Below are 24,968 nucleotides of genomic sequence, written 5' to 3'. Positions count from 1 at the left end.
GCACACACTGCTCGGTCGGCGGCCGGGATGAGACACAAGCTGCACCGAAAACCGTAATCGGTGAAATTATCTGCTACAAGAGTGTTGAATATGTCGAGGAAGTGCAGTTAATGGAGCCGGCTTCATCCATGGATATATCTCCGGAGGTCTCCACTGCGCATCGCGAAATCTGTGGCCAAATTGCTTTTGCAGAGGAAATACGCCTTCCGAGCAGGAGAACAACCAATCAGCCGTGGCGAACCAAAGATAAACAAGCCTTATGATAAGAGAAAACTCTGTAAGACATTGATTATGTTTCATTATTCCCTTCGTAATGTTTAGGGGGACGCTGTGTGGGCTCGTTGAAAATGTTTCACAGTGCAGAAAATGTTTTGATTGCTCAGTTGTACCAGCTGAATTATTTTAGTTTTTTTTTTTTTAAAACGGTGTCTGTGTAATTACGTGACAATAAGAGAGTAAGATAAACATATTAAGGGGTGTAGAGATGCTTCAATGTATGGTGTCTGAATCTCTGCATTGATTTTAGGTCGACAGGGCTAAAGTGATGAAAGATGCCCAGTGCGCACTAATGGATAGGAGCGCCCTTCATATATCACTGTCCTGCTATTAGCCAATGTGTATTTCTATGGGCCGAGTCCACCCAAGGTTTGTAATTTATATTCAGTGTAGTATAATTCATTTAATGGCAGATTATTCACTAAAAATGAATCAAACTGTTATATTTTATATTAGGGATTGCAGGCCAAGAAACATTTGCATAACAAACATCTGTAGTTTCTGAATGATCATTTTTCTCTCTCAAAACTGTTGCAGTCTCATCTTTGTCATCCTCAGATAACATCTTTGTCTGAATGATGGCTCTGCGCGCAGTGAAAGGCGCTTTATATGTCAGCATCTCAGTGGATACGGGAAGTGCTTTGAAGTATATTATCGGTCATTCAGGGCTGCCTCTGAAGGTTTCCATTTCTATTGTCTAGAAGCCGGAGGTGGGATCATCGCACCTCACTGCACCGGTGGCAGCCGAGGTTGAAGGTTAGCCTCAGCAGAGGGGGCCTATAGATTATTGGCCAGGTGTGAAATTCTACCCTGCATGCTTTTTCCTGCCTGTGCCAGATCCTTTATTACCCAGAGAGATGGGATGTCACAGCTTCCCACCAGAGGCAGAGAAGAAGAAAAAAAAAAGCTGCAATTTGGTGTTTTATTGTCCTCTCCTTTTTTTTTTCCTAGCTATTTTGTGACCAAAGGAGAAAAATACATCAACCCCACCCCCCCTTTTTCATTTTAAGGCACGTGACTATCAGGAATAAGCTTATCTTTCTTTCCTATAAACCTATTTAAATCATGGCATTGTGGCCTTTGATTTACCACAGCGTCATAATAAACATTTTAGTGCCTCACGCCCCTTTCATCATAAAGTGTATTCGTTGGCTTCATTCACTCTAAAATCTGCAGTTCAAGTACTTTTACTTACCCGCTGGATGTTTAGTGCGTGTTCTTCTTGGCATATATTCTAGACGCTACTGTGTGCTTGAATTATAGACTGTTAAACGTAACTAGTCTCAATGACATATTCATATATGGTTTTGCTTTTTCGCAATGTGCTTTGCTTGGGCCCGAACTTGTTTGAGAGGCCTATAAACTGCGTCCTGTTATGAGCCGTCAATGTGCAGGTATCCCATGGGGGTTTCCCTCTGATCTCACATCACACCCCAGCAGTAATTCCAACTCTGTGAAGAGAAGGGATTTGTCATTTGGCTGCCTGCTTCCCTTTGTTTTCTCAGGAGCGAAGCTGAGCTCTGATTTATTGTGAAGTTTCCCCAGGCTCACTCAATCTCCATGCCTACCGAATTACTGAATGGAGGAAACGGCTCACCACGAGAATGACCTTTTCTTGGATGACTATTACCCAGGCCAGTACAAGGGCTGATTAAGGTCATGTCTTTTTTTTCTGCCGTGTCATCCGCAGCTTCACATGCAAGGCCAGTTAAGTGTACAGTGAGTTATATGGTTGGGAGACTGATTGATAAGATGTTGCTTTATCTGCTAAGAGATGTCATGTGTAATTACAGGCAGCCTGCTATCTTTTGAAATCTGTCTAATTGGTCTTTTCACTGCAATAGGATGAAGGGGGTAGTGAGGCGGGGGTTAAGGGTGGAAGGTTAAGGACTGGGCCTCTGAGGTCATCAGGGAGGGCCAATGACTGGTTCTTTGGAGCTCCAGTCTTTATTTTGTCTACATGATGGGTCTCAGTCATTACTTTGAATTAATGATTAAGACTGCCAAATTGAAATTGATGTATCATCATTTGCCCTAAATAGAAAGGCAGAGAGATGATGACATTTTTTAGTTGGTCCAGAGATCAAAGACCCTCTTTTTTTTTTTTTTTTTCTCCCAGAACATTTTGATGTTTCTGTGATGCATGGTAGAGAGCGTATCATTAGGTTATCTCCCACATTAGAGACATACGGCCATCCAGTTTCTAATGAGTTTCATGTTTGCTTGAAGATTTTAATGGCATGAAGGAATCAGTGACCCTGAACAGTGTAACAGTAAAGCAAACAGCCAGAGGACAGGGCTTGGGGGGGTTGGGGGAGTGTTTTAGTAACATAAAGTAATTTTTTCTGTACCTTTTGTCCTCCTTTTATGGTTTTATGATTCCATCCATACCTGAGTTGACCAACACATGTCAACATTAAATTCAAATCAAAGAACTTATCTTTCCACAAAACCTTCATCTCACTCTTTCAGCATCTGTTGTCTTTGAAGTCAAGGTTTTGTAAAGACTGGACAGCATACCCATAGCTCTTTGACAGTGTGTCTCGGTGCGCATACTGGGATAAGATAAGGCTCTGTTTACCCTCTAATGCTACCTTGGCATTGGCCAGACTTAAACCCCATGCGGTGTGTTTCTTTTACCTTGGCTCCATCTGTAAGCAAGGGCAGATTTGGGTCAGTCCAAGGCTTTCTACTCCCCTACCAGGCTGTTCTCCAAGATAAGACTTAATTGTGGAGCTTTGGATTAGTGGCTAAATTTGCTCTCAGCATCTGTCTACATATATAAAGTCAGAAAGACTGTTATTCCAAAAAAACGCAGTGTATGACCTCTTGTCTCTTGTGTTCCTATAATTCCAGAAATATGATGTGGCATAGCCGAATTATACAATATGTATCCCCACCAGCCATTTCCCCTTGGCATTATAGAGCATTTTACACAAATGGAAGCTGGGCAGAGAAAAATGTGCTCAAAAGGAAAAACCAGATATTCAACAATCCTCATACCAATGCTGTTTTGAAAGACTGACTTACACAAATGGCCTATATTAACTCCAAAGTAAATGATTAATTGTTTGTCAAAAGTGTAAACCTCATAGGCAAATACTTCATGCTTGCATTAGCTGTGGCTGCTGCCGCTGCTGAAATTAATGGTGCAAGCTCTGATCCCAAAGAGTTGGGCTGTCATTCATTTCAAAGCATTTGTTGCTGCCGTGTCAGATGTTAAATTGCGCTGACAATATTGTTTGAGAATGTTCCTAATGAAAGCGATGTGCATTTATTCTTACTCCCTTAAGACTTTTCATAGTTCATATGTAGTTTATTTCAATTTTAAAAAATTATAGTTATTTATATGAAGTGAGGTGTCTTTGCAGTAGTGAGTTTGAGAGTTGAGAATTGGCGATGTTTGTTATATAATTGAGGTGATTTTTAGCGTTTCTTAAGCGCTCCTAGCTTTATTGTAACAAAACTGTCTTGTGATGGCTACACAAAATTTTGCATAAGCAAAATTGAAATGTTAATGTTTTTTTCCCCAGACACTCAGCCATTAACGCTATATGATTTACACCCAACTGAATGCTCTGGACATCTGTCTGAATATTGCCTGGCCATCGTATTTACATAAATTTTGTGCTTGTGCATGAATTGTATAGGGAACGCTTTTTAACACTGTTGTAATACCTTTTACAGGAGCTAATCTCAATGGAAATGAGGCTCATTGTTATCAGCCTCGGGCCTCGAGTGTTCTTGCAGTGCGGAGCACAGAAGCTCCGGGTTGTTTGGTTATCCTGTATGTGAACCTTTGTGTCCTCTTTTTCTTTTTCTACAGAGAAGGAGAAGAGAGAAATCTGGGTCCCTCTTATATGCTGCTCTGATACCAATTATGCAAACTATTATAGAATTTTAACCAGGCAAGCTCTTATCGGCTAATCGACAGACAGTAATAGAGATTCTATTTAAAAATGTATGGAGGGGGTTGTGAGCCCCTGTGTGTGTGTTGGTGTGGTGTGTGTGTGTGTGTGTGTGTGTATGTGTATGGGGTGTATAGAGATGAATCCAGCAGCTGCAGCAGCACTGCTGTCTAATTGCGTCTGTATGTCAGACTACTTGTCTGGTCTCCATTACTTAGACAGGTTCCTGCACTGCCTACCTTGAAGACAGTATAAAAGCGATATGTAATATACAATTAATTATTTTCGTGCTCATTCAAGGAGAGACACTGCTTTTTCTCTTCTGTAATGACCGATTGCTCTTTGTTAAATATTTATTGACCTTCTTTCTTTTCTTTATTCTTTTTCTTATTGCTTCTGTGCGCTTTCCCCTTTGCTTGTTTCTAAGTGGAAAGAAGGACAAACATTAGCATAGCACTCACATGCTAATCCACCCCTGAGAGTGAAAAGGGTGCTCGTCTTAAACCTTTTTCATTATCATCTAATTATTAACTGAGGATTCTGAGAACTGCTAACAGGAGCTGAGATGGCTCCGCTAGGGAGGGGTGTGTGTGTGTGTGAATGAATGTGGCAGGGTGAGGGTGTGTGTGTGAAGAGCCAGTGTGTATCTTTTTTTTTTTTTTCCTGTGTGTTTCATGTTTGTTGAGAGGGAGGCTCTCTTTGCAATTTGCCTCCATCTTCGCTCTGACCCTTGATGCTGCACGAAGTCATAAAAGACTCCAGAAGGTCAGACAGATGCTCTTGTCTGAGTCTCTGTATAATTTAGGTCTTTTTCTGGCTTTGATGGATATTCTTGTGCTGCCGCTTTGTTACAGCCAAACAGGTGAAAAGCAAGGCACGCTGCATTTTGAATTTTGTTTAAACATAGTCGTGTATTTTCTGGGTAATCATAGCTTTGTTATCTCAAGAAATATGATCCACATAGCCTAGATTGTGAGGAGCTTAACTTAAGCCAGGTTTCCATTTACTACATAAATATGAATGATGTTAGTTTGATGGCAATCTATCAGTAGCTGAAGGATACCTTTTTTTTTTTTTTTGTTGAACAGATGTAATTATAATTCAGTTTAAGGCACCTGCCTGTTAAACTTAAGCAACCATTATAAAGTCTCTCCATCACGTATCTCATGGTCTTCAGTTGACCTTATGTTCTCACAAAGTTCCCTGGATCCCCAGGACACGAAACAAGAGAAAATGCATTTTGCACTCTCTCTCTCTTGCACTGTCTATGATGAGGAAAGAGGCTTGAAAAATAGATTTATTTGCCTAGACATCCTTATCAAAAAACCATTGGGGGGACAGATGGACTGCAGAGCACAAGGTCTTTATCTCCCCAGCGGGCCCTCAGTGGTCCACATCATGCTGCTTATCAGCTGTATGGGTGTCACCTGAGAGTGGCTGGGATTAGACGTCCTTGCAGCATTAACTTGCAACGTGCTCCCTTTTCTTATTATGCATGTTAGAAAAGTCCTTGAATACATGAACTTGTAAGACATGGGGAGTATAGGGAGAGACATCTGATTTATAACCTCTAATGTAATGAAAACCGGCTTGGAAGGGAGTAACATTGGCCATTATGTTAATGACAAAGATCGTTGACCTTATTTGCCAAAGTTAGAGTTTAACTATGCTACATACTGCCATTTTTAAGTTGCTTGACAATTACTTTGTAGTTGGCATGTACTTAATTTCTGCATTATTTCACTATAGGAGAATAATCTATCCTGAGATGGCTTGATATAACATTGTAAGAAAGACATTTTTTGTCGAGCAAAACCTTCTATGGAGGGCTGGAGAATTGATATTGCTTGAGAACTTAGCCTAGATAATATCTTGCATTCTGGGATCTCTTTGATCTCATATCTCTCTTCCCCCTTTTCTGGTAATTCCACTGAAGAGCGAGGAGGCAATTTTTAAGCTTAAGTTTTCATAAAATCTCTTTTAAATTTAAAATTTAGATAGCAGGATGAAAGAAACCATCATTACTTGCACTTTATGCATCATTTCTCGCTCCCGCTTTTCTGCTTTCAGTGAAACTTTTCTTTCTTTAAACCAATGCTGGCCTCTCTTTGAATTATAATGCCTTCCTTGATGTATTTTATTTCAGCTGTAAATTATGGGAGTAATGGAAGGTATTCCAATTCATGCCTCATTTTCTGCTAGTGACGGGATTTCCCTGGAGATACCTTTTTTCTCCCTTGTGTTCTCTTCTGTGTTTTCAGCACCTCCCTCTTGACAAATGAGTGGTAATGGAAGGGTTGTTGAGAAATTGCCATTATTTTCAAAATGGAATCTGACCATATTGAGGCTTTTAGCTCTTCGTGTGTGTGTGTGTGCTCAGACAAGACAGGTTGCACTGAGCAGTTTGAAGTGGGCTTGTCACCGAGGGACAGATGTTGAGCGGAGGAGGGGAGCGGGTACAGAAGAAAGGGAAGAGTGAGGGAATCTTTTTTTTTTTTTGGCACCTGAGTAAAATGAACGCCACTCAGTCTCTTCTTCTTTCTGAGGCGAAGGTAATCATGTTTCTGCAGCTCGTCACTGAACACTCTGTTCTGTGTTTGACTCGCTTTAGCTGCCCTCAGGACCCTGAGGGAGAAATGAAAGCAAAAATCCAAAAGAACCTTACAACCTTAAAGAAAAAGGAGCAATCTGACAGCTGTATGCTGCAGGCTTATATTAACCTTGTTGGGAACTAGTGCATTCTTTCAATTTGTAATTGATTAACTATTAATAAGCTATAAGCCTCTGATTTTTATTGCATAGATTGCAGTTGGGTTTGTCTACAAGATACCCGACTCACATACAGTAAGTAAGTCTTTTACGGTAGCCCCGGGTTTTTTAGTTTTGCAGTGCTAGCATTCAGATTTGGTGACTCTTTCAGATAATCAAAGAGAATGTCAAATGCGATTACGACTGAAAGATTCCCTCAGTGCCTGGATTTATCTTCAGAATGATTGCTTCAATCAGCACAGCTGCCTTCTTCTTTAGACACAGCCTCTCATTTCCTCTGACAATACTTAACTCTGCAAACAGCACAGCCTATTTTAGGGAGTGAGTTGCTTTTGGCTTTCTCTGCTGATCAATGCGGCCATAAATGTATAGAAAAATAAACGCAGGTCTCAGGGATAGTTACAAATTGAAACACGCAGCCTGAGGCTACAGGAGGCCTTGAAAATGATCTGTGTGATTGCAACTGACAGGGCAAGGTTGATAACAGGAAAAAACATCATAACAACCAGGAGGAAGGAGCAGAAGGAGTCGTTTATTAAGTGATATTACTTTTTTGAATGCAAAATTTCAGCAGTTCAAAAAGGGGTTTCTGAATTCTGATAGGGTAAAAGGACACAAGTGGTTTCAGAGTTTTAGATATGTAAACTACTGAAGTAACGGGAAAATGTATTTTTGAAAGAGGAGAGCCTCCTATTGGGTTTTTTTGTGTTCTCTACCAGCAAGCTTGCAGTTTTCTTCCAACATCAAACTGTTTGATGCAAGAGTTCAAATGTATTACGTATAATTCGATGTTTTGATCCAAACTAAAAGTTGGCATCTACTTTTTTTTCCAGTGATCCTCAAAACTGTGTGGCCTAACTATGCAATCACAAGAACTCCAAATCCAAAACATACCTATTGCGGACAGAACTGGTGGGGTAATCAATGTGGCATTCACTGTCTGACGGTTGTTCCACCACTTTGGTCCGGACTGAAATATCTCTTCTGGTTTGTTTGTGATGAAATTTGGTACAAACATTCATGGCTAACGTTGCTGTAGACTCTTAGTCTTGTTCAATCAACATTTCAGTTGGTGTTAACAGTATTGACCTTAGAGTAAAAATGTTTTTTGTTCTTCATTCTAGCAGGTTAACCCAGGCTGTGTGCAGCCCTAGTGAACTATCATGCTGGCCTGTATCCAGAGACGGCAGACTCTCTCATCACAGCGTCTAGCCTGCACACCCAAAAGCCTTGATGTCCCACCACCGCCATTACTGCTGTCAGTACCACCACTGCAGCCGTGCACCCACAAAGGTGAGTTTATGACACACAAAGAGGACAGACAGCAAGTACTATACAGACAGTCTGAAATAGAAAATACTGGTAAATAGAAGGATAGTTGGTCATGTTCCTGAGTTACATTTTAATCAATCATGTTCAGATTGACCTTGTCGTCTCCAAGCGCACATACATGCATGCATTGTTTTAGCGGTGTGCTGAGATTTCAGGTGAATTAAAAATAATGGGCCTCCTGATGATGATGATGGTGATGATGGTGATGATGATGCCTGTTAATTTGGCTGCTAATCAGTGTGCTCCTGCAGTGCAAATGCGTGCAGGTCAAAGTGGACTCTGAAATTACAGAGTTAATCAACTCTCTCATACAGGGTTACTAATGATGTTCACATTTTGTGCAGAAAGTGCTCCATGTCAGTGTTGTGTGACCTTCATCTTGACTGATTATACTGCATTCACTGAAAGGCTGACTTTGTGTCTAACCTGGATTGACATTTGTGATTAGATTTCTTTCAATTAATTGATTAAATGCGACATGTTTGCTGATTTTGTTCTTGGCCTGATACTGCTTTCTTTTATGTAGGTTACTCCATGTCCATATTATTTGTGCAGTGTTCCCAATTGCACAGTGTTTTTCTTCCTGGACAGTCTAGATTCACATAATGAGATCATAGTACCACAAATGAAGTTATTCTGCTGTGGTTTCCTTTTCACGATTGCTTTAAAGATTTGCTGATGTCTTATATTTCTTTGCTGGGTCTGGTTTGAAGCTATATTGAAGATCTATAACTACTTACAGTTTAATGGTTCAGCTGGATGTGTATTACAGTCTTATGAGTGTATGTAACCATAAAACATCATAAATTATTCGGTCCTTTAAAGATGTTTTACTTTCCTTTGGTAGAGGTGTTGCAGTGTGGAATGTTACTGTTGTTTTAAGCCTGTGCTGTCATAATGTGTTTTATTTGGATGCATGGGAGGATAGCTACCACACTGCAGTAGCTAACAAAGGATCGTTATAAATGAAATGAAACAGTATGGGACAGACTGTGGTCTCATAGAAAGTAGGAGCATGCAAATATTGACCAGTAACAGTGTCCATTCAGATTTTACTGGGACAGAATCACCATAATTTGACTATCAATGTTAGCTTAGTCTGTATGACATATGTGCACCTTTTATCTGCAGAGCAGGGCAGTATTCAGGATAATCTTATCTGTCTGATAGTGTTGCCAGATCATTCGTATGAGCCTGTGCATATACTCTCATAAAGGATACCTTTGTTCATTCATCATGAAACATACTACTATACAAAGTCTAATCTTCCATAAACAAATTATTGCATAGTAAATGTGTATTTGGGAAATATATAAAGCATAGAAGACACAACATTATTTTCAGATTTAATCACCCTGCAATTATCAGATTTCAAATACCACTTAGCCTAACACCTGGACATGCATACAGGTGTTTTCAATTAAAAGCTGAATAATTAGACCTGTTCTCAGGTTGAAGTTGGATGAAACTGTGCTTGGAGTTTTCTGAGGTCACTAAACTCCATATACTTTAAAGGAACATAAAAGTTCCCTTGATTTAACAGGTGCAGCGAGACTAACAGGAAGATGTCAGTCAAGTGCAGTGTTTAAAAACCCACATAATCCCGAGACGAGGCCTAATCAGCAAAAAATAAGTGAAAACACCTGTGTGGTGGTGTGACAAAGTGTAGTTAATTGACAAAAAGCGTGGATGGTGTTTTGCATTATTATATTTCCCTTTTACATGCTTGTAGCCAAACAATGTGTATCTAACTCTACTCACAAATTCTCAGTCTCCCCCTCTTAATCTCAATCTCCTCATCTCCCATATTTCTCCCTCTTTATCTTTTCTGCTATTAAATATTAATTGGGAATCAATGGAGCACTTGTCTGCTAAACGCTGGAACAGAAGGGCCTAGTTTGCCTCAGGCAGAACCAGGGGTGCATTTCTCATCCTGTTTACCTGCAGGGCCTTTTCCTCCCCCTTAAGTTTTATGTACTGCGACTGTGCGTAGTGCAGCACCCTCCAGCTCTAGCCTGACATTTTAAGCACAACCACAGGGAATAGACTGCTGATGGGAGCTCAGCCTGTGTGGCCCAGGCTTCTTCATTAAATGAGTCGTTGTTGGATTGTGTTAAATGGGGGCCGTCTTTAGACTGCACTACACTTTTGAAGGCCATTTTCATTTTTAGCTGAAAATGGAAGACATGAAAGCTCTCAGCCATATAAACCCATGTGAAAGATTTCTGAGTGTTAGGAATTATGTGATGAGAGTGAATGAGAGCTGTTCTCCTCTCTGCTATACCGCTTGAAAGCAGGGGCTGGGAACGCTCTTTCCCACGCTGCCGGCCTGTGTTCGGGTCGGCTTTGAGTGGGGAAACTTTGCCCAAGCTGGGCCAAGCAGCACAGAAACAAATGAGGAGTGACACTGGTGCAAAGGAGTATTCGCCGGAGCCTCTTCAAGCACACACATAACTAAGTGTTCAACCCTGAGGTTACTCTATTCTGTGAGCACTCTTCATGTAGAGATTACTGACATGGAACGAGGGAGGCATGTAAAAATGGGGTGAATGAATTTATATTTTTGTGTGTTAGCAGAAGAAGGTTGTGAATAGAGCGGCTAGTGGAAGTGAGATTTAAGAGCGTACGTTCTGGTGTCAGCATGACCAGTGTCTTTTGCACTTTTTCCACTTCACTCATGGTCCTCTGGGTCCCTAGGTTGAATAAACCACATTTGGGCATTAACCTTCTTTTAGGAGATAAATATGAATGCTTTTCTAAGACAAAAGATAAGCTTATGATACTGCATCTCTTACTTGTGATAATACTTATTGAACTTATTAATCAATATTTTTTTATTTACAAAGTCAAAGGACTCTCATGTGAAAGGGGTCATTCACTGACAAAGCTGGTGAATTTCTATTATAACTCTGAGCTTTTTAGCTTCTTTCAGCCCAACATTACTAGCTGGTGATAACTGTCAAATATTTAGCGAGCTAACAATAAAAACCCAGATATTTGTTTCGGGAGTTGGTAGACCAAAACAGAGCTAAAAGAAGAGATTAGAGAAGAATATTGCACTTTAATTCACCAGGTGGCCAGAAACACAACTCCATGTTACTGTGTGTCTGCTGGATAAGTAAATATGCTTGTTTGCACACACTCACCACATAGTTGCAAAGTGGGGCTGGTTCTGGGAGTGCTTTCTTCCAATATTCCCATTTCAAAATTATCTTTCAATGATATACTGAATTGAAACACAAATCATGTAATAGCCCTATAGGTTCATGTTATGGCCATCCATTTTTTTGGTTTCTGAGAGATCATATTTTGTTGATCAGTTTGGCATGGCTGACAGCACTACAATACCCAGCAAAATTCAAAATGCTTCATTGTTGCAGGTGGCAACAAAACACAGCTGCTGCAGTTGGTGAATTCATCCAAGGTTTACCCCAAATTTGAAGATTGTATTCATAATTTTATCAACAACATAACTCTTAGCTTCTAACCACAATGAGTTGTGCATATAACAGAATTGTATTTCTGTGATTAGATGTTTCTTACCGAAATACACCTGGGCAGTTGTAGTTCACCTCTCACCTTACATTTTTATGTAGCCATATCCCCTTTTTTATGTTCCACCTAGTGGTCATTTTTTATTGACTAAATGTTTGCTTGAAATGTGATTGGAAGTTGGAAATTGACGGAAGTAATCTATTACCGTTTACTATAATTAGCATATAATGATATAAATGATGTAAATAAATAAACAACATACTTTTATTTACAATTTGTGGCCTAAATTAGGAGGAAAATGTAGCCACTTGGTGTTATTTCTCTGTCTAACCAGCAGATAGTCAACTGCAGAAGCTTGTCTCAAAGAGATGAATAAAGTCAGGGCCAATTAATTACATGGTTCTAATGACTGGGCTTATTGGGCCAACTGGGTGCATAGATGAGGTTGTCATGGTAACAGACACATAGGTTTCAAATGCATTGTGAATGTGCTCAGCCCTGGTTATTAAGGTAGGCCAGAGTATTTTAAATATCAGGATTATTGGTGGTAAACACGTGTTTATGCCTGCTGAGAAGCACTTGTGTTATTATGTTCTCAGGGCCATGTTCCTGCTGTGGCTTTGACTGGAGTAAACATGTTATCTCACAAAAGTATTCACGATACGTCTTCAGAATAACATCAAAGGCCCGTGAGATTTTTGCCTGGCAGCTCTACCAACATGTATGGATATTAACAAGGAATAATTTGTGAATTTGTAGGTTTGTCTCATGGGAATTATGCGTAGTGGTCATTCAAATTATTTCCTTATGTTGGCCCTCTGGGTATGAAATGGTTGGAAGCTGTGGTTTTGGAAACGCAATGAGCTTTTCCAACTGCCGTTTTCAGCCCTGCCTCTGGGGCTTGTTTTGCCCATAAATTAGTGATTAACTCAAACTGCTCCAAAACAATGAGGTCTCCGCTCTAATCTGGGAGGAAAAATGGCTTCAAGTGTGACCACGGGAAAAAGATTAGCCAGTTTAAAGTGGCAGAAAGCATTGAGTGGGATTGTATGGGGGTGGAATCAGGGTTATGAAAGACCATATATATACCACAGTATGCTAAGTACCCAATGTTTTATCCCTCCAAAATATTTTTATGCTAATATTTATAAAAAAAATCTTTCTTTAAGTCAAAAACACATGTGCACACAAACACACACACACATAATAACTTAGGCTTAGTGGTGATTGAGAGTTTATAATTGCCTCCCCCCACCCCCAACTGTTTCTTTCCATGCATGTCCCCTGCATGGAAAGAGGAAATCAGGATTAGGTGTTTCCTGTGAAAGTGTGCCAGTTTCACTCAGCATGGTGCCACAACAGTTGAGCAGCATGTTTAATGTGTGGGGCCCCTTCCAACCGAGAAAACATTCAAGCCTGACTAGCGGGACCATTAAATCTATCAATCTAGCGTTGTAGGTGCATCACACATCAGTGTCATTATGCAGATTTTTTTTTTTGAGGAAAAGAAAAATGCAAACAAGCTTTTCAAACCTACGTAACGTACTTCAATCATCCCTGTCTAAAAGCAAGCAGGGGAAAAAATGTTAAGGGTCAGAAATTAAAATTTGTAAGCACTGCATGATGCCCTCTTGCTTGCAAAGTGAAAGTGGCTGTTATTTTCTGTGCTTTTTTTTTTCCTTCCCCCGTCTGCCTCTGCTCCTGTGCTCTCTGTTAGGGCTGAAGAGTGAAACAGCGTGCAGTCTGCAGGTTCAGGGTGATTAAGTGCTTAAGGTCAGACCGCTAATTATCTCTCTGCCATTCCTTACCTGACAACACACAGCTGCCATTTCCCCCGTTGTCATGTGAACAGCCTCATATTTGTTTTCATTTCTCATCTTTACTTTACACCACTGAATTTTGTTATGTGACTGACTGCAGGGCCTCTCAATAAAAAGAGACAGGAAAGCATGTCATTAAGAAATGTGTAGTTGACAGTCTAAAGGAGAAACGGACCACTTGTTAATGTTTTTTTATTTATATTTGTAATAGAATTAAATACATTAATATGATTGAGCTGAGAGAAGTTCAAACAGTAATGGTCCTTTCCACATTTGTATTTTAATAGTAAGAGAAAATCATTAAGAATATAATATAAGAAAAATACATAATATAGAAAATAAACATAGTTTTATGTATCAGAATTAGTTTTTCTTCTTTAATGATCTCATTTTTTGTCTCAAATTAAGTCCATTTCCTCTGGTCTATGTGCTGATTCTCGCTGAAAAAAAGCCTGCATTAATGCAAACCTACTTTAAGAACAACATGAATAATCTAATCTCCTAAAGGCAATAGGCAGATTAAAGGAATCATATACAGCTACTTTGTAGTTTAGACATTTCCATCTGCGAGGTGAAAATATTTACTAATTTACTGGCTCATATATTTAAAAGAGAAAAAAGATTTAAAAGAGCCAAATAGCTGACTGAATATAATTATTGTATCCTAAGTACAAAGTTTGAGGGGCGGGGGAGCTGGCTACATTTGCACATTTTTACTTGTTTGCTTGTTTTCAGCATAAAGGCCAAAATGAGCTGAGAGTGATTGATTGCACATGTTTCAAACTGCACCAGCTCTTTTAAAAGGGCACAATGCACAGCAAAAGCTTTCTAATAAAGACTTGTCCTGATTTGGGAGTGTGCAAATTACCTCCTTGGTTACCTACAGAGAACCATGAAGCAATCCTTTATGCACGCCACAGTTATCACTTTGACTAGTATGCATGGGTCCGCGTGTTTAGAGACAGCAGCCTCTACATCGTGGGCTCTTACCTTCTTGGCACCTTTAGAGGGAATTTTAGCTTTCATAGTGCCAAATTGTAATTAATGAACAACACTTTTTTGGTTTGACTTGGGTATGTTTTGCAGGAAGGCCTAGTGAAATGAACTAATTTCGTGAAGAATGACTTCAAGATATACTTTTATGACTACTACCACACGCTTTAGGAAAGCCACTACTGAGTGGTAAACATGATGTGCTGCGCTCAGTTTACTGACATTTAACACCACTGATTGGCATTAAAATCCTCAAGATTGAAACAATTGCCTCTGGTTGTAATTTAGAGCCGTTTTATTGCTGGTGATGGTGTCTCAGTTTTAATGTCACATTATTCATCAGCTGGGCTTCTGTCAGGATCAGCTAAAATGAGCCCCCTTTTTTTTTTTCATGCATACGGCACACAGTAGTGGTCATCCGATGATAAATATGTGAATTCGGAATGGGGAAGGCCTATTTGCTAATGAGGTTTCCATAGTGCCACATTAAGGCAGCCACAGTGGGAAGTGCAGCTGTGTTGTGTCTCCATGGCTCTGACAGGGCTGTAATCTCTGGACTAACAATATCAGACACCCTGTGAAGATGTGTTAGCATTCAAAGTGTTTGAAGTGTTTGTGGAACAGCAAGTCAATCGCAGCGTGCAGAGCTCGATACTGACATTTTACTGAACGTCTAAAAATGATTTTTTTTTTTCCCCCCATTAAATGATCTATCTTTGGTAATTGAGCAATGTTATCCAAGGAAGAAAATAGACACAGGATTTTTTTTTTGTACAGGATGTCAATGCTGGTGCTTTTTTTGTTTTTCCCCTGTTACCACTTACTCCATGAGAGGGATCATGGGAAACCAGAGAAGAGAGAGCTCAAATCTTGATGTTATATACAGTGTAAAACACCTCTCCAACATTGCAGATGTCAGGGTTCTCTATAGCAGCCCTACACAGTGATACATAATAAGCAGTGTTTTGCTTTGTTGTATTTCTCTGTAGAATTCATTCATGCTCCTGGCACCATGGTGTGCTGTTTCTTCTACTCCGCTGGGAGATTGCTGGATGGATTGAACACTCCACCTTACCTCTTTCCTCCATTTTAAACACCCAATTTATTTCTTTCATGAGATGGATCTTGTAGATTGAATCATTTTCACAGTCGGGAGGCTCACTGTAGGCCTGAAATGAAATGAACTCCCAAATCAATTTCAAATGGGAACAACAAGTGAGCTCTCCCCTGCATAGCTGGAATTGGTTTTGTTATTGAAAATGAAATGAAGTGTTTTGTTTTTATTTTTCGTCCTTTTATTGCAGATTACAGCCTTGTTCTTTTGCCTGCTATGATTTCCACCGACTTAAAGCCTGATCTAGGTTAATTTCAGCACCTTTTCTTTTCATGTCAAGAATTCCATAAAAGTGTCAGTCTGAAAGGTGGCGGTAATTTCTACCAGGTGATTTATTGTTTTTAAATGGGGCGCCTTTTCCACCTTTCCTTTTGTCGCTAGGAGTTAAGCAGCCATGAAATTGCCTGAATAATAGTGTTTAAATCCAATCTTAGTTTGTCCCATCAGCTTTTCCCGCACACAATTCAATCGGCAGCGCTTGGTGATTGCTCTTTTTCCATCTGCATCAACTTTTTCTTGACAGTTTAGGCTCCAAGCTTTTACAGTAGAATCAGTTTAGGTTTATAAAAGCAGAAAGTGGGACAGAATTTCATAGGCAGGAACTGGTGACGCTTGAATGATTGCAAGGTTATTGAGAAACAACCAAAACTATGTGTGGTGTATCAGCTAGGAAGACTGTTAACATTTAGCTGTGCTTGAGGTGTGTTCCAATTAATAATCTATTTTCTTAAAGAAACTACAAAAAATATCCTTTTGGAAATATTTACAGTTACTACAATCAGTCTACCAAATTCAGCTTCCACTTGGCTGCTCCTGCTGTGGTTTAGCTGCTAAATGTCATCTAATGAATCTCATTGGAGCCATTTCAGTAAAATTAGGTCCTCTCCCCTCTGCTGTTGCCACTTCCCATCTTTTGATTTCCCAAGGTAAACTAATTTTGGGTTGAACTAAGTCTGAATTAATTTCATTAAACACTGATCAAACAGTGCTGGAGGTGTTTCCCACCTTAAAATGAGTTTAAACGTCATATTGATGTCTGCCATTATTCCCTAAAACAGGTTTGAGATTGAAAGGAGAAATAAATAGAGCAGAAATCATAAAATACAATATTTTCTGGGCTGCTTGTAGACTAATCGCTTGTTTCTGTCTGCTTCCTTTCTCAGGCGAGCCAGCCTCCATGATTTCTCGGTACCCTTCTCCTGCAGAGTTGGACGCTTTTGCCCAGAAGACCGCCAACAGCCCGCTGTCCATCAAAATCTTTCCATCTGACGTCCGGGTGCCACAACATAAACAGCTTAACAAAACAGTCAATGGCTTAGACACCACAGGCCCACGCTATAGCCCCTATTCACAGCCGTTCTCAGGAGGCTATCAGGGTTTATTGGCTGTCGTCAAAGCCTCTGTGGTGGTCAAAGGTGTGGTGAAAAACTCTGAGGGCAGAAGGACTAAACATGCAAACACCCAGATTTCTGTGGCACCGTATAATAATCCTCTGAATAATGGCTACACAGTCAGACATGGGCATAAGGCCTATCATATAAGCTCATGTAAGCCCCCTGATGTTCCTATTGAGACACTTTGTTCTAGCGCAGGCATGGCCTCCGGAGATCAGAGCCTGGCCCCCCAGTCTGAGCTGGCAGAGGTTCAAAGCCTGATGAGGCAGATGAGCAGAGTTCCCCACAGCCAGGCCCTGCAGCTGGGGGGAGAGGCTCGAGCCAGCCCCTCTCTGCAGGCTGTGGCTGCAGTGGCACATTCGGACTCAGACTTTGTCCTGGGAGTGCCGCCCCAAAGCAGTCTGGCATTCACGGGGGCGGTGATACCTACACAGAGTGCAGACATAGCCAAAGCTGGGTACCTAGAGAAAGGAGACTACACAGTGTGGCAGCATAAACATCTAATGCAGCAGCAGCAGCAGTCCTATCAGCAGGGAGCAGTGAGGATGTACAGAGTGAGTAACAGTGCTCAGGGGCACAGAACAGCAGAGGCTGGCCAGCCTCCTGAAACCTGCCTCCCTTTGAGGTGCTCCTCGCAGCTGTCGTATAGACCGCATCCTGCCAGTGTGCGTGCTGGGCAGGAGCGACTCAGCACCTCCTCTCTGAACTGTGCCGCCATGCAGGGAGAGTTCTCAGTCGGACAGTACTTCGCACCTCTCTGGGACGGCGTTGTGGCCACCCCTACTAGCGACTGTTTTACTTCTCAGGTGCTGGCAACGGGTACATGCGCAGCCAGGCCTAGAGATCTGGGGCTCTCCCACCCCCACCTCCACCCAAACCGCCACCAACACCACCACCCGCAGCGCCTCCAGCCGCAGCTCCACCCTCCCCTCCCTCCTCATACCCAGGCCTACAGCACAGACCAAAACCTCTGTTGTGGGCTGCCTAGTTCTAGCCTGTGCCACGCTGCAGTACTTAGCAGCAGCCTGCAGTCTCTGGAGTGCCTCATCAGTGAGATCCACCCTCCCTGCATCAAAGAGCGCATGCTGGGCCGTGGGTACGAAGCCATGGGGATGCCTCAACTACTGGAGCACCACCAGCAAACCCACATCCAGCTCCCTGTCTACAGATAAGACGTGGCGCTGCCACAAAACAGGGCGCAGAAGTGACAAACCTTTTATAGACGATGGAAGTGTGTCAGTTCAGACATCTATGAGAATGAGACATGCCTTTTTAGTCTGTGCATGTACTGTATTTGTAAAAGGCTTCGCGTTATAAGCCTGAAAAGGTAAATGATAATCATGACTTAAGATACAGGTTTATTATTGACTTTTCATGTTTTATTTTTATATCTTAAATGGCCATCAAATATGTCTGCTGTTCCTCATTTAATACTGATGCTGAGCACCTAATCAGAATTCCCCATTACATTTCAACATGGACTGTATATTTTGCAGGTGGTTCTTCTGTAGGCCTTTATAAAAATGGAAACTTGTGGAACTGTATTGGTACCCTTCTAAAACATTTACTTGAATCTGGGAATGATCACCAGTAACAGTTTTTGTGAATATATTGTATATTTTTACAACAAAATGGCTTCTTATTTCAGAGGGAACACTTCCTTAATTATTAACTGAACCTTTTGTCCACTTTTCAGTTACATAAACAGCACCTGAGCTTCTGCTATATGATGCAAATTTCCTGGCCACTGTTTGGGGAAATATTTTGATCATTTGCATACAAATGTGAACCTATTTTTCTTTAATTTTTTTGCAGTCATTCAAGTTATGTAATTTAACATTTTAATTGATTCATTGTTGTCATGCTCAGCACATTGTATTAGGACTGTTGCATATCCAAATCAACACTGTGGCAATTCAGGCCAAGCAAGATGCACCCTTGGGTTGTATTTTTGTTTGCAATTGTTTTTAATTTTAAGAGGTTGTGTGCACATTCTTCTTGAATGAAATTATGTTTTTTTTCTTTCTCCCGATGGTTGTGACACTGTTACACAACACCTGGGTATGATGGAGTGCCACCTGAATCACTTACAATATGTTCTTTGTAGGGCTATATTATCTCTGATGGTGTGATGTATGACTGAGTAGTTCTTTGTGTGTCTGCACTGGTTCTGTAATACTATTTATTTATGTCAGCCTGTTGAGTTATATGGCAAACTGTCTATAATTATAAAGTGCAATTATTATATATGAACACGTGAGCGCTCTCCATGAAGTATTTTGTTGAAATACCTACATTTTGCAATGTATGACCCTAATCCCTCACCCTTTTTTGCCTCTTCTTAATAAGGATTGTCAAGTAAATGAAATTTTCTAAACCCAGCAAATAGTTTGTGTTATTACACATCATTAGTTATGATCTGGCAGACATGCAGCTGAGAAGACGGTTTGATTATATTCATGAATGATAAAGCAGTTGTGGAAAGATGAGACATTTTTCTGGTTTTATTGCAAAGGGATTTAAGGCTTAACCACCAGGCAAGTCTCGTTTTTTCAGTCATAGATCTCATTTTATTAAGATCTATCTTTTCACTGGAGGTTTATAATATGATGTAAGTCAATCTTTAGCTGAAATATATTGGACTGGTTCCTATATAAATGATGGAAGTTGAAAGTGCTAATTTTATTATCATTATGAATTATGTTATTCTAGATGGATGGCCAACGCTTAAGGCAGGAGCCGTTGAATACTTCAATATACTTATATGTAAATAAAAATGTACAGGCTTTCCCCTTCTCTTATATTACATTTATGTATGAAAAAGACATGCTTTCTTGACAACAAGAATATTACTGTTCACATTATGTAGAAATGGGCTTGCTGTTACCCAGCTATTGAATTGCTAATCTTAGATGGTGGTGCGCCTGCTGCACCTCTTATTTTGCTTCATTTGTCTTCCTAAATTGGATGCTATAGCAGTAATGTGGTTTAGGTCACCATACGCATAAAATCCAAACCCATTTTAAGTAGTCTATTACAAAACAAATAACCTAGATGGCGTGAATAATGGCATTAGATGCACTGTTGGGAATAAAACAATATTCAATTGATTACCTCATTGCATGTAACAAATACTTCAGAGTTAAAGGTCAGTGGCTTTGTCATTGAGGCATTGTGGTAAATGATTTCCTGTCTTTAGCCTATTGTGTCCTGACTTCGCTTGGAGCTTTTCCATCCTATCTATCAGTGAGGACAGGCCAGGCCGCTCTGCTGATAAACCTACAGGATTACAGACATGCTCCCCTTGCTCTCGCTCAGAGATGATTAGCTCAGGCTCGGCTCCTCTGGGAGAGGAACCAGAGCCACTCCAGCCTCTGGGACACACTTCAGATAAGTAAGACTGGGCAGAGGAAGAGGCTGGTTGATCTGGGGGATTAGGAGACATGAAGAAGACAGGGGATTTTCCTCCAATTTACTGCTGATGTTTGAAAAAATGTATTTTCGGAATCAAAGGCATTAACATGTTTTCAGCAATCAGCCTCAAAAATATTCGCAGAGAAATGAACAAACCCACTCTAAACTCAAATTACCATTGGCAAAGACTGGAACTGTGTTTACATTGCATATAGAGTATGATTTCCATTCCTAGACATAATTTTCAAACAATTCATGCACTAACTGCACCACAAAAGTGAACCTAAGTGACAAAGTAAATATTGCCACCTAGAGTATATTTTATGAACTGCAGATTTTTAGTTGTTAATCATTCAACTGAGTTGAAACACATTTTTTATTTGAAGTCATAGAAAAAATTTCATGATTTTAAGAACACATTTGATTATAGTTTGATTTAAGTCATCCAGAAACAAACATCCCATCAATAAATATCCATACAGAAAATATGTATCTCATAAGAGATTAATAAATGTGCACATCATGTGCTGTCTCTTAATTTCAAAAATATTGTCTGACATTATGTTTGTGTAAAAGGAAGTTAGGTCGGTTAAGACTATATATATATATAAATAGGAACAAAATAAGCCACAGAACATTACAAAAAAAAAAAAAAAAAACTTGACCACACCTTCTTATTCAACACAAGACACACCACAAACTCCAGGAAGGTATAGATCTCAGAACTCAGACATTTTATTTTGTAGGTGAAATACAATTGCAAATATATGAATTCTGAATTTGAAAATAGTGTATTTCTTTAGTAACACCAAGGCACTAAGTGGATTCCAGCTATAAATACACAACTGAAATGGGTCGTTAAAATTTAAAATGACTACTGGGTAACAGGGCTCAGGAGGCAGAGAACATCTGAATGAGAGGCATTAACCAAAAAAAATGGCTTCCTGTAATAATGTTAGTCTTGTATTCTTCTCTTGATGGAACAGGTGAAAGCCACCTGTTAATGTCATAAATACAGCAGCAAACCACACAATAAAACATAAATATGCATAAGAGTGCTGTGCTGTGACAATCAGGAAATTACTTGAAATTCTGTACAAGAACAAAAACAATCTGTTAAGGCATGTACTTTGAGACCAAATACACAGTGTAATAGTAAGTAAGGCATAATCAAAGCAATAAATACCACACTGAAGAGAAAAAAATAAAACAGTCCCATTAAAAACTGGACTTGTCTAACAGATAGCGTAATGCTGCAGGACACTCCTCCGCATCCAGTCCAGTTGTGTCCTTCCTTGGGACATCAAACAGTGTAGTCCAGCTCTGCGTTCAGATTTCCGTACATGTCGTAGATGGCATCTACAGTGGTTGTGTAATTAACCAGGAACTGACGCACATTTTCCAGACAGTCCTCCTCTTTCACTTCCTCCCCTTTTGAAAGAGCCTTGAGGAAGTTTGATCTGTAGGGAGCTGCAATTAATGCTGCCTGCAATGGACAAAAAAAAAGGACATGTCAAATGTAATGCAACAGCATAAAATATGGGGTTTCTTGGCAGACAAAATAACAGAAATGCTTCCTTTTTAACACAAACCACAGCTTCAAATCAGCTATTATATATTGATGTTGTCCACTCCTTCCTATTATATCACAATGAATGATTAAAAATAAAAGATACGGGGAATTTCCGCACATTGAAAATCTTCTGAACAATCCAGCCATGGTATTTCTTCAGCGCATGTTCATAGGCTTTGGTGACATTAACCCGAATTAGGTTGGGGTTGTTCTCATCCATTTCTCCATCTGCCAAACTCTGCAGCAGGATCTGTATGAAACGGAGACCCCTGCAGGAGACATGCAGTATTACAAACAAACAAAAAAAGCCTGTCTCGTCTGCTTCTGTTCAGCAGTACAACATACAGGGTGACATGTAACATCGAGTGCTCACCTTTTCAGCCACATCAGAGCTAATGTTGCTCCAACTTTAGGCCACTCTGCTGGGTGGGCTTCTCGCTCAGACACCACGATGTCCTCCAGGGTCACATACTTTGCAGGATCCTTAACATATACGGCTCTAATTTTCTGAAACATGCACATTTTGGGTTGAGTTGTAGCAGCTGCACCGGCATGAAAACTTCACCAGTGCACTAGCAGAGGCGCACACACACACACACACACACACAGATCTGTATCTCACCGTTATATTGCCATTAATGTCCGATTTGATGATTGAAAATACTTTTGATCCCAAGCAGTCTGAAAGGGAAACAGACATTTGAGAGCAAAGCGATAAAATATGAATGACTGTATGGCCCTGGCTCAAACGCGGGTAGGATGAATACAAGCCAGCCATTAGTTACAAACAGAGGTTGGGGGGGCAGAAGTGCAGTGAATGCACGGTTAAGGCACAATGAGGTCAATGTGTGCTCTGTGCAATGAGTAAACAAAGAGTTTCTCTATAGGCTGTATGGCCGCAGCTGGTTCAGACCCACCACCGTGAACCAGCCCGCTCTCTCTTACTCACCACTGCTGTGTGACATAACCCGGCTCCTGCTATCACACCAGTCATTTCTTGAACCAACATTTAATGAGGAACAAGTCAGACTAGTGTGGTGCGTGACAGCGACACACACACACACACACACACACACACACACACACACACACACAGCGCCGAGTATCGAGTTCAGGTGGAGGTATACTCACCGAAAAATGAAGGGAGGTGAGAGACAGCCTCCAGGAATAACTTTGTGTCTACGGACTTGTCGGGAGGCAGCTCTTTGAATTGGTTATCCAGCAAAAGAGACATGGTGTGAACGCCGTGATATAAACAACAACAAACAAACAAAAAAGCAGAAGCAGTCGCGAGCAGCTCTCGGCTGGAAAGAACCCGGAACTCGTTTCTCTTCAGATGGGTGGGGAAACGTCACCAGCTCCTCTCTCTGTCTGCCTCCAACAGGTGGAAGTCACACACACACACACACAAACGAACAGGACAATGAGCTAGTTGAGGTATGAATTATACTTTATTATACCTAAGGCAGGGATTGTTTCCTACCACACAGGCAGTGGGAGGCTATAAGTTACAGGTAATTCAATGTCAGGGTTAGAACCAGGGGTGGAAAGATTCATGAATACACACACTTATTTTTTTTTTTTTTAAATAAACCCATCGTCTTAAAAGCTATATTCTCATTTAAGTTTTGCAATAATTAAATATTATTTTAGGTGACTTAATTAGGTTTAATAGCCTATGTAATGCTCTCACAGATAAATCATGTTTGGTTTGAAATAAAGATTTAAAGAGTCATAATGCAACTTTTGAAAAAGAAGAAATAACACATTCTTCCTCTTCCAAATGAAAAGTTGCACTCATAAGCAATAACATGCACCATTGCTCAATGCAATACACTCAAGGGCTTTACTTGGTCTGGTATGACCACTAGCTTATGGTGGCTAATGTTAGCAAGCTTTCCACAGATGTTGCAGTACCATGGGCATAGTGACTGGTCTCTACTTGAGGTACTGTTACACTACATTTTAGCATTTACCATTAAACTACAGTGGCTGTTTGTAGTTACATAAGGTATAGTTTTGCATTTAGAAGATTGCATCAGTTGAAAATGTAAATTAAAAAAGAATTCATGGCTAATCACAAGACATGGCTAGTTCTCTTAAGATCACCATGCAAAATATATATATATTAAAACAATGAAGGCTGTGAGATGCAGTTGATTTTTTCTCTGACATCCTAAGACCTCCGCCACTTTAGAAATAATCACTGGATTGGACAGATTGCTCAAGAGAAAGCATATTTATATTGAAATGGTTACAGTTGCTATCATGCTGACCTAGTAACTGTCATTCATAACCGTCTTCAAACAAAATACGTTCTACTTTTCATTGAATACATTCAAACACAGGTAATCTTACTTCTAGAGTAATATTGAATTGGCGGCACTCAACGCGTGCAGGGCATTCTTCTCTTTCCACCCCCAGGTTCAAACTTATCTGGCTTACAACAAGTGACACATTAGACCCAAGTTCTACAAACAGGTATTCTAAGTTTGAGGGCACATATACTTTATCAGTGATTGTAAACCATAGCTGTACGTATTTGACCACAGGCAGCATCTAACACACTGGAGCACCACATCAAATAAACAGTGATCACAGGTTGCCTATAACTTATTGCCAGCTGAGACGTCCCAAACCTCAGAACAAAAAGTTAGTCTGTGAGGAGCATCATGTTAAACAAAAGCTTATGAAAATAAACATTGATATTTTCTTAGAGGTATGACATACAGTTTATAAATAGAATAGCATTTGGGTTATTTTGATAAAGAATTACATGGATACATACATCTTATATATTTGCATAATGCTATTAAAATTGATTCAAAATGGATTTCACACAGGCCATTGAGGCCATCTCTTTTTCTTTCTCTCTCTCTC

At 40.2% G+C, this 24,968-nt stretch overlaps 2 protein-coding genes across 2 annotated transcripts; one reads left to right on the top strand and one right to left on the bottom strand.

The window, feature by feature from the left end:
- LOC118332312 (protein FAM222A) lies at positions 1-19,473 on the top strand. The gene is made up of 3 exons (XM_035667528.1): positions 1-277; positions 8,078-8,246; positions 16,871-19,473. Exons 2-3 carry the CDS (start codon positions 8,117-8,119, stop codon positions 18,271-18,273), a joined length of 1,533 nt encoding a protein of 510 aa, XP_035523421.1. The 5' UTR covers positions 1-277; positions 8,078-8,116; the 3' UTR covers positions 18,274-19,473.
- A 1,755-nt stretch (positions 19,474-21,228) lies between these two features.
- On the bottom strand, positions 21,229-23,425 carry LOC118332272 (glycolipid transfer protein-like). The gene is made up of 5 exons (XM_035667462.1): positions 23,220-23,425; positions 22,711-22,769; positions 22,462-22,595; positions 22,207-22,357; positions 21,229-22,001 (listed from the first exon to the last, which is right to left on the bottom strand). Exons 1-5 carry the CDS (start codon positions 23,320-23,322, stop codon positions 21,819-21,821), a joined length of 630 nt encoding a protein of 209 aa, XP_035523355.1. The 5' UTR covers positions 23,323-23,425; the 3' UTR covers positions 21,229-21,818.
- Positions 23,426-24,968: the final 1,543 nt, after the last annotated feature.

The sequence above is a fragment of the Morone saxatilis genome, unplaced genomic scaffold (genome assembly GCF_004916995.1).
Source record: "Morone saxatilis isolate NCDOM2014 unplaced genomic scaffold, NCSU_SB_2.0 Contig21, whole genome shotgun sequence".
Classification (NCBI taxonomy): Eukaryota; Metazoa; Chordata; class Actinopteri; family Moronidae; genus Morone; species Morone saxatilis.
This window is presented reverse-complemented; position numbering and strand designations above follow the sequence as displayed.

Excerpts from the sequence above, each read along its gene's own strand:
- LOC118332312 (XM_035667528.1), top strand. The coding sequence starts at position 8,117 with ATGCTGGCCTGTATCCAGAGACGGCAGACTCTCTCATCACAGCGTCTA. Across the intron at positions 8,247-16,870 it reads GCAGCCGTGCACCCACAAAG|GCGAGCCAGCCTCCATGATT; the intron begins GTGAGTTTATGA and ends TTCCTTTCTCAG.
- LOC118332272 (XM_035667462.1), bottom strand. The coding sequence starts at position 23,322 with ATGTCTCTTTTGCTGGATAACCAATTCAAAGAGCTGCCTCCCGACAAG. Across the intron at positions 22,770-23,219 it reads TCACCTCCCTTCATTTTTCG|ACTGCTTGGGATCAAAAGTA; the intron begins GTGAGTATACCT and ends TTTCCCTTTCAG. Across the intron at positions 22,002-22,206 it reads TTGTTCAGAAGATTTTCAAT|GCAGCATTAATTGCAGCTCC; the intron begins GTGCGGAAATTC and ends TGTCCATTGCAG.